This window comes from Cricetulus griseus (assembly GCF_003668045.3).
Source record: "Cricetulus griseus strain 17A/GY chromosome 1 unlocalized genomic scaffold, alternate assembly CriGri-PICRH-1.0 chr1_0, whole genome shotgun sequence".
In the NCBI taxonomy this organism is placed as follows: domain Eukaryota; kingdom Metazoa; phylum Chordata; class Mammalia; order Rodentia; family Cricetidae; genus Cricetulus; species Cricetulus griseus.
The window spans coordinates 148,448,064-148,464,478 of NW_023276806.1; the positions used below are offsets into that span (position 1 = coordinate 148,448,064).

The following is a 16,415-nucleotide window of genomic DNA, read 5'->3' on the forward strand; positions in this document are numbered from 1 at the left end:
ACCCCTTTCTACGCCCCAGGGAGGGTGAGGCCTTCAATGGGGATCTTTAAAGTCTGTCATATCATTTGGAGCAGGGCCTAGACCCTCCCCAGTGTGTCTAGGATGAGAGAGTATCCCTCTATGTGGAGAGGGCTCCCAAAGTCCAATTGTGCGATATCATTATTTTAAAGGCCTTATTTTCATTTTTAATTCCTCACTGACCAATGAGTTCAATGAAGGTATTGTCTTAATTACCGAGAATGTTGTACTTTATATCTACCTTTTAACTTGTTTGATTTTTAGCATTAGTTTGTAGCTAAACTCTGATATTGAAAGAAAACATTATAGATTATTTCATTTCTTTCAAATTTATTAATCTCCATATAAAATCCCTATGTGGTGAGTTTAAGCAAAAATGAATGAAGTCCCATATATATCATGAATCCAACCTTACTTATGACATTTTTCTTCACAGATCATATCTTCAATCCAGTTAGGTACTGGAAAGTGGCTATTTTTAATTAATAACTACAAGATGCAGGAATATTTAAAATTATTCCATCTTGTTGGTGTATTATGTTGAGCCATTCCTCCTCCCATATTTCATTTTTTTCTGAAAGAATGTATAGATCGATATTAACACACTAAACAAGCCTTTGAGAATTAATATTTCCTGCCACATATTTTCTCTCACTTAAGTTTCTGGTTGTCTCTTTTCTCAAGTCTTGTACTTTCTATAAACACCTATTTAGAAATCAGTTCCTATGTAATTTAACCTTAATTTATTATTTTTCTGCTCATAGTTAATGTAAACAATATACTCATTTAATAGTTAGATTTGCCTGCTAGGAAACAGTGATTCAAATTCAACACAATAGTATTTTGAGATAACCTTCGTAGGCAGATATTCTTCAGAAATTGTTACAGAAAGAGTTGTTAAATTTAACAATGCTTAAGCTTACAAAAAACTATCAGCAGCTTAGGAAAGGTGACAGCAGGAGACGTGGTATTCCCCAGGGAAGTGTACACTAATTGATTGTCCAATGCCAAAATGTCAGTTCTGAAAACATATATTATACATTAATTATACATTATACACATTTGAATAGTGGTTGTATTTATTAAATACATATGTATATGCATATATGCATGCAATAACGATTATGAAAAAGAGGTCAGAAGTATTTTCATTATTTATAATGAAAAACAATAAATAAATAAGCATATTCGCAGCATTATTCATTACAAGCAAACTATTGACTATGGCCCGTCAGCAGATGAATGAAGAACTGTGGCATACAATGTGTACACATCGGTACGTACAATGGTCTATTACTCTAAGTTATATCGTTTTCAGGAAAATAGATGGAATTAAAGATTGTCATGTTAATTTGTGTAAGCCAGATCCACAAAGACAAATACTGAGTATTTTCTCCCTGATGTTTAATGTAAGCATAAGTAAAATGAAAAAGAAAGCCATGAAAATGAAATAGTGAACTCCAGGGAAAGGGGTAAAGTAGAGAAGGGATCAGCATGGATATCCACTTCCAGGAAGCTGTCTCAGAAAGTCCTTGAGTTGGCTTTTACACCCTTCTGTGGGGACCATCATGGTGTCTTTTTTAGAATAGTCAAGCAAACATAAGCTTTAACTCCTTGACTAATAAATCTAGCCTCATTGACTGTGTAGAAGTGTGTTGCTATTAGGTTCATGGAAGCTGTGTGGGGCTTTCTGAATATGTCTCCAAAGAATAATATTGAAAAGGTATCTACAAGTCAGTCTTAATTTTACACTTATTCGACATAACTTTTGAACTAAATTTAAACTGATATGTCACTTAAAACTTACAGAAAAAGCTCTATTAGTTATTGAAGTCCAAAAATAGAAAAGTAGTTCTTTGATTTACTCCTACCCAGATGAACGATTGTAATTTAGTGCAAATCATCACTTTAAGAACTGATTTAATATTTATCTCTGAAAAAGAAATCTTTCAATAAAGTAAAACTGTCCCAAAAGTATGACAATGATTTTTGTATAGCTAGCCATCTGTCTATATGCTACCCTTTATTTCACCAAAAAAGAAAAATCAGTTAAAAATTACAGTGTGAAATTCTGTAGCCGACTTGTTATCTTGAACTTATTTTCTAAAATGCCTAAAATAGTACCAAATACCCAGTAGACATTCCAAGATGTTTCCTTAGTGAGCATTTATTTTTACTTCATATTTTCACATTTTAATGGGTAATTATATATATATATATATATATATATATATAGCTATATTCAACTATGTTCTTCACATAAACACCCGAAATTATAGCATCTTTGATAAAAAATAAAAATAGCTCCCCTTTATTGTGTTAGATAAGAACATTCTAATTAGCAAATGTCCTCTACTTAGCCAAGAACTCAAAATACTCAAAAATATGTTCTATTTTCTGTAGAAGGGAAAATACAGATATGAATCATATATTTATGCACACATAATATATGTACATACATGTTATATAAATACATATATAATGTATGTACAATAAGCAGTTGTGTAAATTGTAAAGAAAAATCATAAAGACAGAATCTAAAGAGAAAAATATGTATTTATTATTTTAGTGTGTGTGTGTGTGTGTGTGTGTGTGTGTGTGTGTGTGTGTGTGTATACAAGTTACATGCATGGGTGGAAGTCAGAGAAAAATATTGCAGGAGCTGATTCTCTTACTGTGTGAGCCCCAGGAGTTGAGCACTGATCAACAGGCTTGGTAGCAGTGTACCTTGTGGGAGATCCTATTTTTACCCTCGTCACGAAGTTTAAGAAACTGAGCCACAAGAAAATGCATCCATCACCCACTGTTGAGCAGATATTTGAGTTCACAGAGTTAAATAAATTACAACGTGTATACAATATTGGATGTGTTTTACTTTTTTTGGCAAGGATGGGGGAGTGAGTAGAATCATTTCATATAGTCCTGACTAAGCTACTAAACTTCTTAGCTCAGACAGGCCTTGGAATTATAGTGCAGCTTTTGCCTTCATTTCCCATGTGCTGGGGCTACAAGCATGCATCATTATGAGCCTTCATGATACTACTTTAAAGTGGAAACTTCTTCCTCTTTTCTCCATCATTACTAATTAAGATTGTGGGGTGTGGTTAGAAAATTGGCTTAGGGGTTTAAAGTGTTTGCCTCTCTTCCAGAGGACCTGAGTTTAGTTCCCAGTGCCCATATGAGGTGGCTCACAACTGCATGTAAATGTACTCTGGCCTTCAGGGGCACTTCAATCATGTGCACATACCCACATTCAGATTAAAAACATATGTTTTTAACATAATAAAGAGTGGCATGGGCATCTTCACAATGTCAGAGAATTTATTGAGTGAGATGAACTAAATTCAGAGAATTAATTACACAAATTAAATAGATCTCATCTTAAATAAGCAGCATTCTGGTCTCATTTATTTTTAAATATGCCTCATCATAGTGCTAATCCTGAGTTGGTTGATATATTTTTGTCAGTTTAGAGCTTTAAGAATGACTGTCATCGGGGCCTGAAGACTTTTTCATATTGAGAATGTTCAGCACTGCTCAGATAAAAGCTTTAATCTCATTTCAGCTTTGAGCTCTTCTGAGAATTCTAAAACAGAACTGAGCAACTCCACCAAGGAAGAGGGAGTTGAACCATTCTCTTTTTATTTGTCTTCTCTCTGCCTCATATATTTTTATCCTAGATTGGGGCAGGAATAACATGCTGCCAGCTATGTGTCAGGCACTTAAATTCTAGATTTGTAACTTGAGATTAATTATAGATTAGTCTTTGGAAGTGTTCCCATGAGAACACCATGCGTCTGCACCATATTTGCCATCACAGTGGCAAAGCTTGTGAAGAAAGCAAATTAAGCAAGCTTAGTTTTACAAGATTTAGTCTGGTGTCACTTGTCCCCATCCCTGTAGGGCTTAGGTGAAACACAGCAACATAACAGAGAGGGTGCATTGACACTCGGGATCAGGAAAAAGAGAGGGGAAAGTGAGAGGAAGAGGAAAGAATGGAGTGGGAGAGAAAAGGAGTGTGGAGAGGCAAAGAAGAGGAGGGAGAGAGTGGGAAGAGAGAGGAGGTGGAGGGGAGACAAGAAGAGAAGAGGAGGGAGGGAGACAGACAAAGAGAGGCAGAGAGGGACAGAGAGAGAGAGCGAGCAAGGAGCTTTGGACAAGAAGTAATGCCCTCTAGAAGAAGCATGCCCTGTGATGTACTTCCTCCACTAAGCTCCACCTACTGATTCTTACCCATTGGTACAGATGGCATGCTCACCATCCAATCACCATTCAGTAGTTCGTCATAAGCTGGGAACCAAGACTTTAATGCATGAGCCTTTAGTGGAATATTGCAGTTTGAAGTCTCACCATCATTCATTGAAATTCATAGATACACACAATTTCCTGTTTGCCCCATTTTCCCTTCCAGGTCACATCCCAGTTTCTACCACTCTTGGTCCCGCTACCCCAGTAATAAGTCACCAGGAAAGTGATTTTTTTCTTTCAATTGTTTGGTACTTGGGAAACACACACAATTTTGGGCCAATTTCTAAATATAATGATCATTTTAGGTGTCATAACACTGATATAATATCATATAATGTCATATCACTGATATAATTTAAGATAGCTCAAAACTGACTTCAGCTTTCTAAATTTACTGTAAAATGAAGAAGACATTTAGTCAAAGGTGTTCCCAGACGCATGCTAATTTAGTTTACTCTTTACCTTGAGTCTATCTCCTTGAGTCACCTCCTCTAAACATGGATATACATTGCCTGTTCTGAGGTACTATTTTGCAGAAGTCTCAATTTGCATAGGTGATACATCTTCCTTGTGTAACAGAGTAAAGCCTCTGGAGCCCTACTCACCAGGTGACAACTCTGTTAACAGTATATTCTTGTCATTCTTTACATTATTGATAACTCACAGTGGCAAGCCTGTCATGATTGTCAGTTATTAAGCTTGTTGCTAATACACCTAATCTTTCACCATACAATATGAAGATAGTTATTGACAATGGTACAATTTAGGCCTTATTACAGTTTGGATATTGTTTGTTTCCCACAAGCTCATGGGCTCAAGGATTGAATTGTAAATGATAATACTATTTAGGGAAGTGGTAGCAATTTTAGAAAGTGGGATCTAGCTGGAGCAACAGGATCCCTGGGTTGTTGACACGTATCTCCAGGTACACTGCTTCCTGTTTACCATGAAATTCCTCTAGTGCACTTTCCTGCCATCATGATGGTCTGTCCAAGTTTATGGTTTCAAGCAACTACTTACAGAAGACTCTGAAACTGTGAATTAAGATAAATATTTTCCTCTTTAAATATTTTGTCAGGCCTCTGGCTCTCTAGCTATGACGAAGTGTACAGCATAGAGCTGTCAGCGAAGTAATGGAAATTCCACTCTACATTTTGTGGTTCCATGTTCATTGATGTGTTCAAGACCTAAATAAAGTTTTGTCATCTGAAGACCTGCTATTACAAGCCTTGTAGTCTAACTTATTTGTTCATCAAATACTCATCATAGCTTGCAATATTCTAGGCATTCTTGGGAATATCAGGCTTTTCACAGTAAAGAGAACACACACGCAAACCCGTGCACTAAAGAGACACAGATAAATTGGCCTTGTTCTGCTGAGTAACTTCCCACCCACTCTCAGGCAGGGAACTCTAATTATCAGTGGGCCACACACAAAAAGAAGACAGGAAAGTAGGAGGGGATGCCTTGGAATGGAAAGTGACAGTGGGGGAGTGAGTGGGCTATCGGGGTAAAGTGCAGAGTGAAAATGACTAAAATTCATTAAATAAATTCGTGAAACTGTCAAACAATTAAAAATTCAACTAAAAACAGGTAAAAGAGATTCTCAGATGTATCAGAATCTATTTCCATTTTATTTTCTTTTTCATTTTCTTTTTTTGCTGTTATTTCTCATAATATACTGTATTGGAAGTTTTTTTGAAGTCCTATTTCTTTCCTCAACCTAAAATTTCACTGTAAAGGCTCCATGGTTTCTTAATCCCTACTTTACATCACAATCAACATCTACCATTATTGAACCAAGGAAATTTCATGTTATTGGGAATCCAACGAAGACAGAAGCATAAATATGCCATGGCCTTACTTACATACAAAATTATCTATCCTACTGGTTTCACTAAGACCAGATGTTAGGAAAGATCATGGATATGATCACTGAGCCATTTAAGAGAAATAGTGAGAAAATCTGGTGCATTCAAGAATAACTGTGAAGAGCGAGCTTGCAATACAGCTCTGTGGTTACAGCTTCTGTATAATATAGGTCTGAATTAACTATTGACTGATATGGGTAAAGCTATAGTAACTTTGTGAAGAAGGTTACCGAAGGTAAGAAATATGGATTTAACTTGCAGTGCTTTAAATTTCACTAAGTATCCCTGAGGGTGTGTCAAATATTTAATTGAACACAAAATTCTTACATTTATCAACAAAGTTGTTATATTTTCAGTTACCTTTTCAGTTGTTAAGACTAAAGATTATTTGATAATAATTATTAAAATAGTTCAGAATCAAGAAAGTAAATGTTGGTAGAAAGGAATACAAGGTCTATACAAGATGCCTTCAATCACATAGCCTATCAGTTGCTTGATGGAACCAGCTTCAATGAGATTAATTTTCACTTCCTTTATCATGCTTGTCTATAACCACTTACAGGAACTTATTGATACCAAGAAGTATTTTGATAATCAGGTTTATGACATAGACCATCCACATTTGCCTTACACTTCATATCTTACATTATGTGTACACATTTCCTTCAGAGCAAAGCTCTTTAATATAGAATTCTAAATCCATTTTTCTGCCTGCTTAATCTTTTAGGCCACTTCAAACTTGATTTTATATGAACTATTCCACTAAAATCTTTCTCAGCGACATCAGCACTTATTTTCTTGTCACTGAATACAAAGGACACCATTCCTCTAGAACTCTCTCTGTCATGAAACTGCTAATAACCTTTTCAGTCGATCCCTGCTCAACCTTGGTATTTATCATGCCATGCTTTCTTAGGATTTGTGCTCTACACTCCTCTCTGTTCTGTCCTTTCACAGACATGGTCTTTTCTGACATTTCACTTGTATGTTGACTTCACTATTCTTCCTTAAAGCTTTGTATGCAACTTTTTCCTTATCTATCTTTGTATTACAGGGGAATTATTCCACCCCCTCTGAAACTTCCATGGGGTCTTCTACATATTCAAATCAATTATGTAAAGTGAAATGGCACCATAAATTCCAAAGCATTCATTTTCCTCAACTCAGCTGTCTTTAACACATCTATAGATGCCTCATTCACTTTTGAAACTTTCTCTACTTTCAGTTTGTTGTCACTACAAAAGGTCCCTTCAGTCCTTATTGGTCAAAGGAGAAAGCTAATATATTTCTTCCTAATTTTCACTCTTCTCTTTCTGAATAAAAATCTATTGTTACTCTGGTCACAATATCTCACAGATCAAGCTACTCCTATCTGTTCACACTGAAAGAATGTTTGTTTTTTTAAAAAAACTATTTGTTTATTATTTTTAGTGATATTTATTGATTCTTGAGAATTTCATGAACAGATTCACTTCTTTCCCCAACTTCTCCATAACCACCCTCTTCCTTCCCTCTCTACTTAATCTTGAGTTTATTTTCTTATATTTTTCTTTCTTCCCCAAGTCCATTTGCATTGTACATTCATTCTTCACCTGGCATGTGGTCAACCTACCAGCAGAAACATCTTGAAAGAAATGGGACCCTACCTCAGCAGATACTCCCACCATTATTTTTTTTCTGAAACAGTGATCTCAATTACATTTCTCAGTTTAAAAGTTATTAATACACAAGTAAATCCACTCATGGGACATGGTATGTGATTTCAGTAAGCTCTGATCAAATTTGTGGGCATTTCCATTTCTAAATTTCCATCATTATACTATGTTTGGAACTTTTCAAGCTCCTCTCTTGCAGTTATCTTTTTTTAAAGCCGTAATAATCATATTGAAGTATATATAGTCTCTCCACTGGACTACAGAACATTAGGACTTGTTTCTATTTAACTCTCTTGAACCCCATTATTAATTTTATTCTTGTATTCCCTCCCATCTATACTAGCCTTTCATGATTACTATTACACAACTATTTATTTTGTAATCTGTGTATGGCAAAGATCACAAGTGATTTTCACTCCCATACTTTATATAATTTATTTAAGAAGTCACCATCATTTTTGAGTGAGTGCAAGAAAATTCTCATGGGTATTCCTTTTACTCTGATTTATTCACAAATATAGCCAAGAAGATATTATGAAGAAAAATCCAATAAGGTTGTTCTCATATTTGAAAACCCCAAGAGTACCTTAAGTTCCTCAGTACTGAATACAAATTCCCCCCATGTCCTCCTCCAAACTAACCTTTTTGTCTTCGGTCTTACCATATCTCCCATCCCAGATTAGAGATATTTTACATTTGGCCTGTATAAAGATGCAGCTTTTGACACAGCACCATCTCCTCACCTAGAGATTATCTATTCATCCTGCAATTATAAAGTGGTGCTTCACTTTGCTATTTCTGTGTGTTCATCAATCAGACTTGTGGCCTTTTCACTTGCCATACACCTTACCCTTCACCCCCATGATGTCTTAATTAGTTGTTACCAAGTTGTCTGCTTTCTATATTGTAAAAGTCTAAAACCTAATAAAATAATACATAATTTACACCCAAATACACATTAAATTTGAAATAAATAGATTGAAATTACTAAATGTGAACCTTATGATACAAAAGTTTAATTATATCAAAACTAAGAGAAATATTTCCTGGTTTTTCTGTCAGGAGTAAACTGATGGCATTTTTGAATGATAAAACTTAAAACAAGTTTGGGAGGTTTAAAAAATTTTAAACGCATTACAATTAGAAAAATCTTATGACCTTGTGTATGCAACAGCCTCAGGAAATTAAATTTAAAAAAAATTCTGCTGTGTGTGTGTGTGTACCCAAATTGTAAGAACTATCAAGAGGCTATAAAATTTGAACAGAAAGTACAAAAACACAGAATGTGCAATTTCTGCTAGTCAGTGGGGGAAATTAATAGAGCTAAAGAATGTTCAGGACATTGTGTGCGTCAAGCCCAGGACAAACCGAATGGGGATTGGTTTATTCATCACACTCCAGAACTGAAGAACACCATTGGCATTTCACAAAAAGAATCTTAGAACAATTAAAAATAGACCCAGTCCAATATTAAGCAAACGAAAAATTTACTGCTTATGATATAAAAACAAAACACAAAGAAGCACATTCCCAGTGGCATTCTTGCTGTAATTTCTGAGTGAGCCAATGGGACAGATTTAAAACTCAATTACACCCTGAAGTAGAGTGAAATGTGTCCACATTTGCCCAGTATATGTTGATATATGTTACCATGTATTCAAGAACATGCTTCATGTTGTTTAAGTTTGGCCCACATCACTCCTTATAAGATTTTATTCACAATGACCTTAAGAAACATCACCTTTTCAAGAGTATAATTGCTAGTTACAAACAGGGTATATTCCCAATCATACTCCAGAATATAACCAAATTATAAAATAAATCCTTTGGTACATGTTCTGCTGACATGTGTGTCATTATAATTTTTTCTTTTTTTTCAACCTGATTTTCTAAACCCATCTGTGGACTTGGATTTAGCTTGAAGTTTAGAAAGAATTATGGCACCAGCCCAAGATCTAGTCAACACCTGTATGCACTACTCAGAGTCAGATCACGGGGAAGTGCACATCCTGCATTCCAGATGCCTAGTTCATCAGCTTCTCATATTCTCCTGGATCTCTGAAATGAGATTCCTATTCCTCACCATAGTCTTTGTAGGGATAAGCTAATTATTTGATCATATAGGCTCTATGCTTCTTGAGAGGTACCAAGGATCCCTTTTTTGCATTTTAATTTTGGTAATGATTTCAAAATGTGAAAGTAGTATGCAATCGTCTCTCACTGCAAAGGGCTGCTTAGTTCTAGGATCCCCTGCAAAATCTGCAGGTATTCAATTCCTTTACAATGAAACATAGGACTATTTGAATGTAACCTATGTTCAACTTCTTTTTTGTAAGCTACAGGTCATCTGTAATACATGTTAGAAGGTATATTCTGTATAGACATTTTTAAAATTCTGTTGTTTAACTGTTATTGACAAGAAAAAGCCTGTGACTGTGAAATATGAATTCAACTCATAAATATTTTAATTTTCATTTGCTCAAATATACAGAAATAGAATACATAAATTTTGAGGAAGAAATGTACTTTTCAATAATGAATTGGGGATTGAAAATGTAGCTTGGAGGTACAGCAAATGCATGTGCAAGCAAGTCTATGGGCTATTTCACCTAACACTACAAAACAAACATTTCTACATAACATATACTACCTTTTTATGATAAATATTAATCTTTGATCTAATTTATATGAACTGAAAGTGTATGCTGAATGGTGAACATCCTTTGAGAAAATTTTTGAAGCCAAATCTAAGATATTAACAAACACTTTTTCTCAGTAACAATTATTATTCTAGGATAAATACATAATTTAGAGCTAAAGTTCTATTCTCAACAGCATCATAGAGTTTCTATTTTAAAATATCCTTCTTAAAATGCAGTATATTTACACAATGGAGTACTATTCAGCTGTTAAAAACAGTGGCATCAGAAAATTTGAAGGCGAATGGAAAGAACTAAAAAAAAAAAAAAAAAAATCATCCTGAGTGAGGTAAGCCAGACACAGAAAGACAAACATGATATGCACTCTCTCATAAATGGATATTAGCCATAAGTAAAGGATAACCATGCTCCAATCCACAGCCCCAGAGAGGCTAGGTCACAAGGAGGGTCCAAATGGGGAATGCATGGATTTCCCTGGGAAGGGGAAATAGAAGAGACCTCCTGAATATTGGACTTGAGGTATTGGGTTGAGGGAAGGATGGAGGAGGAGAACACTGAATAGATGCCCAGAAATGGGGGGGTTGTATTTCTGGGTCAAGTAGAAATCTGATGCAAGGGAAACTTTTATGAATCTACAATCTGACCCCAGCTAAGATTGAGCTGGTCATCTCCTGTAATCAAATTCTAAAACTACCTCAATTGTCACTGGAGAGCTTTAGTGCAGTAACTGATGGAAACAGAAGCAGAGATCCCTAACTAAGCACTGGGCTAAGCCCAGGACAACCCGTTGAGGAGTCCGAGATGGGATGGGGGTCAGGGGTATGTCAGAGTCATCACAAAGGAACCCACAAAAGCAACTGGCCTGCTCATGAGAACTCACAGACAGACTGTGGACCATGGACCATAGCTAGGGAACCTACATAGGTCCAGCCAGGGCCCTCTAGATATATGTGAGTGTCCTGTGGCTTGTTACTTATGGGACTCCTGGAAGTGGGAGTGGGGCCTGTCCCACTGGCTTTTGGGAACCTGCTCCTAATGTTCAGTTCTACATCAATTTGGTATACCCATGCTTTGTTGACACCCATGGGAAGCCTTCTTTCTGAACAGAGGTGGAGGAGGTGTAGATATACGAGATGGATAGAGGGGAGATGAAGAGAAAGAATGGGAGGAGAAGAGAGAGAAGACCTGTGGTTAGGATGTAAATTAATAATAAGATTTAATTAATAAAGCTTTATCCCTCTTAAAAATACTTATTTAAAAATTAAAGCCATTCTAAAATCTTTATGAATTACCCATGAAAAATAGTAAACTGTTTTCTCTTTAATGGTGAAAGTTACTTGAGTTTTCAAAAATCATACTTAACATTTATTATTAAAATAATTAATACCAAGCATTCCTAGAGTTCTGCAAATTCAATCTTACCTGACTTGCCATTTATTAATAATATCATTGGGTGCACTAATTAAACACATCCTAGTCTTTGAAATAAAACAAGTTCCACAACTTTATTTTTCAAAATTAATTATGTGCACTGAAAGCAAAATTTTAATTTTTAATATTTCATGTTTAAAAATTTCTCAGTGTCATACTTTACCAAGACCTAAATCATTCCACTCTATTACAGCCTCATAAAAAACTATTCATCCACTAATTCACAGCTCCTGTTCATTAAACTTTACTTTTTAAGTGACTTTGAAATTCTTACCAATGAAAATTTTATTGGCAAAATTACCTGAAAGGTTTGATAAATATAATATGAATACATCTACAAAAGACAACTTTTGAAGTGGGAATTAGTATTTGATTATCTACTATGCCATATTTTAAATTAAAATGAAAACCAGTGGAATTTGAAATATGTATAATTTAATCCAACTTCTGAATTTCTAGGTTTTTTTAAATTGTGGCTTTACAGTTCTGGGGATCAAATTTTGAGTCTCAGTCATATTATCAGGAACTCCACAACTAGAATAAAATCCCATTTTTAAATGATGAAGTAACCCTAGCTATTATGCCATTTCATCTCCATACCTAGACCTCTTTATATATAATTTAGAGTGAACCTAATGCAATGTCCCCATTCTAAATTTATAACAATATGCCTCTGATACCTCTTTAATCATGTGACACAGTAGATTATTGCCTTCTAATGAATGCCTAGATAAATCACCTGTACCTTTACAAACCCTAACTACTCCATTGTTTCTCATTTGTCAAAGTTATAAAACAAATATATTCAAATAAGTCCCAAATGGATAAGCCTAACTAAAAAGACTCAATATCCTTGTAAAATATGTGGAATAAAAAAAACTGTATCTTTAAAGTTATGCTTAAAGGAAAACTGATTGAGTCAGGGGAAGAATAGAGGAGAGCAAGAAAAGAAATACCATAATAGATGGAGCCATTATAGGTTTAAAGATAAATCAGGCACTAAGGAAATGTCCAGAGATCTAGAAGGATAAACACCAACTAACAATCTAAGCAATAGTGGAGAAGCTATCTAAATGCCCTTCCCTGATAATGATATTGATAACTAACTTATATGCCATCCTAGAGCCTTCATCCTGTAGCTGATGGAAGGGAAGCAGACACCCACAGCTAAACACTGAGCTGAACTCCTGTAATCCAGTTGCAGAGAGGGAAGAGTGATGAACAAAGGGGTCATGACCATGCTTGAGAAACAGCTTGAATAAGGGGGGGTGCTCATGGACCAGACTGATAGCTGGAAAACCTTTATAGGATTGATCCAGACCCCCTGAACGTGGGTGTCAGGAAGCCTGGGAATCTATGAGGCCTCTGGTAGTGGATCAGTATTTATCTCATTTCACATAGAGGGATACTCTCTCAGCCTAGATACATTGTGGAGGGTCTAGGCCCTGCTCCAAATGATATGACAGAATTTAAAGATCCCCATGGAAGGCCTCACCCTCCCTGGGGAGCAGAAAGGGGCTGGGATGGGGGTCAGTGTGGGACAGAGGAGGAAGGGAGGGAGAGAGAACTGGGATTTACTTGCAAAACAAACTTATTTCTAGTTTAAATAAAAAACTTTAAAAAAGTTAAAACAGAAATTGTGTGTGTGTGTGTGTGTGTGTGTGTGTATCTGTGCATGTGTGTGCACGCACATGTGTGTGTGTGTGTGTGTGTGTGTGTGTGTGTGTGGAGAGAGAGAGAGAGAGAGAGAGAGAGAGAGAGAGAGAGAGAGAGAGAGAGAGAGAGTGTATGTGCACTTTTTCTTCCAAGTATCCAAAGTTTGATATCCAATGCTTCTTCCTTTTTGGTGGGAAGGAATCAGTGAAAGTTACCTTTAGAACACATTTTCTCTCATACCCCTTTCCTACTAAATTCAATACTTACCTACTCAAAATTTCATACCGGGACGTGTGCTTTCTTAAGTGACATGATAAAGTTATTAGGACCACTGTTTGGGTTATCAAGTTAGTGCAGCCTACTATTTGAATAAAAATTATTCATGATTTCCAACAAAGCATTTACTATTTTTCCTCTTTTGTACTGGGAATTGAATCTAGAACATTGTGTATGCTAGGCAAGTGTTCACCAATAAGTCACAACTCTAATTCTTTACTTCCATGCCACCAGATTGAACATAGACTAATTATTTGAAAGGTTACCAAGCTACTTGAACACCCATAAAATCAATGCTACACTTTTAATCATTTATGACAATAACTGTATTTCAATAAGCCTCAATATATGACACATATTATACAGCAACTCTCTGTTAAATGCAATACTTATATCTAATGAGAGTCTAACTTACCGGTGGATCAGCCCCCTTAGAACCAGTCAGCCCTCCTGTTAGGGATTCGATGTCCTGAAAAAAGGAAAAGGGATGATTTTAAATGCTACACAATATAATGGACTCAACAGCAATACCCAGGCCCACAATGTATTGTTATTGGCAACAAAGCTAGGATGCTTCAGTTATTTTTGTTTTCTGACAATATTGAATCTTACAAAGCTATAAAATGGCCTACATTTAAATATCTAATTATTTTGTCTAACTCTTTATGATGTGTACAAGGAAAATTAAATGTGAGGAGGCAATTGTTCTTGAAATATGAAAAGAAAGTGGCTCTAGACAGAAAAACAAATGTTTTACCACAGAGAGCTGAGCCAAAGGGCACACAGAACAAAATAAATAACCTCAATCAACATATTATTCTTGAGAACATTACTCCATGATGGTACTGTATCCACAAAACTTTTAAATTTTCTATGGCCCCTCTCTATTAATGCATGTGTAAAATGCTAGGAGGTATGAGCAGCTTAGGTGTTCTTGTAAAAAGATTAACTCTTCAAGTTGAATTCATAGCCAGAGAAGATAATACATGAGAAATGATAATATATATCAGAGTTATTATGAATGAACAAATGAAAGATGCTATCATAACTTCTAGAGGTAGTGATGTTTATAAAAATGAAGATAATTCTGTTATATCAATTCTAGGGCTTGATATAATTGATACCAATCATATCACATTTTCAGAATAAACTAGAATGCCAGATTTTAAAATCTCACAAAATTTTAAACACACACACACACACACACACACACACACACACACACACACACAACACACACACACCTGCTCAATGGCTTCCTTCTACTAGCCATATCTGACACTGGCACCCTGACAAACAGATTAAAAACACTCTGAAATATATTAGCTTAATCAAACCTTAGGTTTGAGATGTTGTCACATAACATCTAGGTTGATTCTGTCCTCATCTTGCTTTAACTGGATTTTCTGATGTTTCCACCAATGTGTTTTACAAATGTCTTAATTAATAACTTCCTGTTGTTTTCTGTTATGATTAAAAACCCATGAAACTGCCTCCATATTAGAAGGTATAACCAAGGTAACTTAAATTTATGTTTCTGGGTCACTGACACTCAAATTTGGCTCTTGATAAAAAAAAAACAAACTATCATTTGTTCCCTTTGGCAATATGAGCTGTGCTTTTGAATTAAGAATAGAGAAATCAATAGATAATAACAATGATGATGATGATGATAATAACTTGATGGGATCCTGAACATGAAAAGCCAAGTTCAATGTTTTATCATTTCAATGCAATGTTGCCAGTTACAAGGTTCATTTTGAAGAATTAAATAATCAAGTTACAAGCAAAACAAAACCCCACACCCATAAAAATACTCTCCTAATGTTTAAATAAAGGTTACAGCTTTATATTGGGCTATATTCATAGCCCTCACAGCCTCAGTTGATTGCTGACAAAGTAGCTTGCCTTTTCCTTTGGCCTGCCATTTCTTTAATATAGTAAGAAAAAAAGAGTCATGTTTTCTGACAACTATTGTAATTTTCATAAATGAGCATAAAATCTTTGAGAAATATACCTGTTGTTATCTAAATGTATTCATCAACACATGTGACAAAAATAGCCAGTCTCTTCATGGAGAGGAGAAAGATGGACAGGAAGTTTCATCTCTACCTGAGGAGCTATCGGCCACTCTTAGGTGCTAGATGGGGAAAATGAAGTTCCTCTTTAAGTATCCTTGGCCAGTCAACCTTGCCCCAGTAGCAGACTATACATCTAAGAATATTTAGGTAGCACAAACTAGCCATTATAGGGTGTGGGGCAAAGATACAAAGTTGGGTGGTATATACTAGTCAGTTTTACATCACCTTCACATAGCTAGTGTCATTTGGGAAAATGGACCCTCAATTGTCCTGCAGGCAAACAAACCTATTGGATGTGATTGATGTGGAAGAATTCCACTCACTGTGGGAGGTGCCAACCTTTGGTTTTGTGGTCTCTGGTGCTATACAAAGCAGACTAAGAAAACCATGAGGAACAAGCCATTGACCAGTGTTCCACCATAGCCCCTGCTTCAGTTCCTGCCTTCAGGTTTGTGCCTCCCCTGACTTCCCTCAGTGATGGTCTGTTAACTATTCATGAAACAAACCCTTTCCTCCCCA

General features: G+C 35.7%; 1 protein-coding gene across 7 annotated transcripts in view; it reads right to left on the bottom strand.

Annotated features, from left to right (window-relative positions):
* LOC100752430 (liprin-alpha-2) overlaps positions 1-16,415 on the bottom strand; it is a 438,469-nt gene that overhangs the window by 342,679 nt on the left and 79,375 nt on the right. For all 7 annotated transcript variants that reach the window (XM_035450810.1, XM_035450815.1, XM_035450808.1 and 4 more), the window contains one exon: positions 14,231-14,284. In XM_035450810.1, the coding sequence (XP_035306701.1) occupies positions 14,231-14,284 (54 nt within the window). The remainder of the gene's footprint in view (positions 1-14,230; positions 14,285-16,415) is intronic.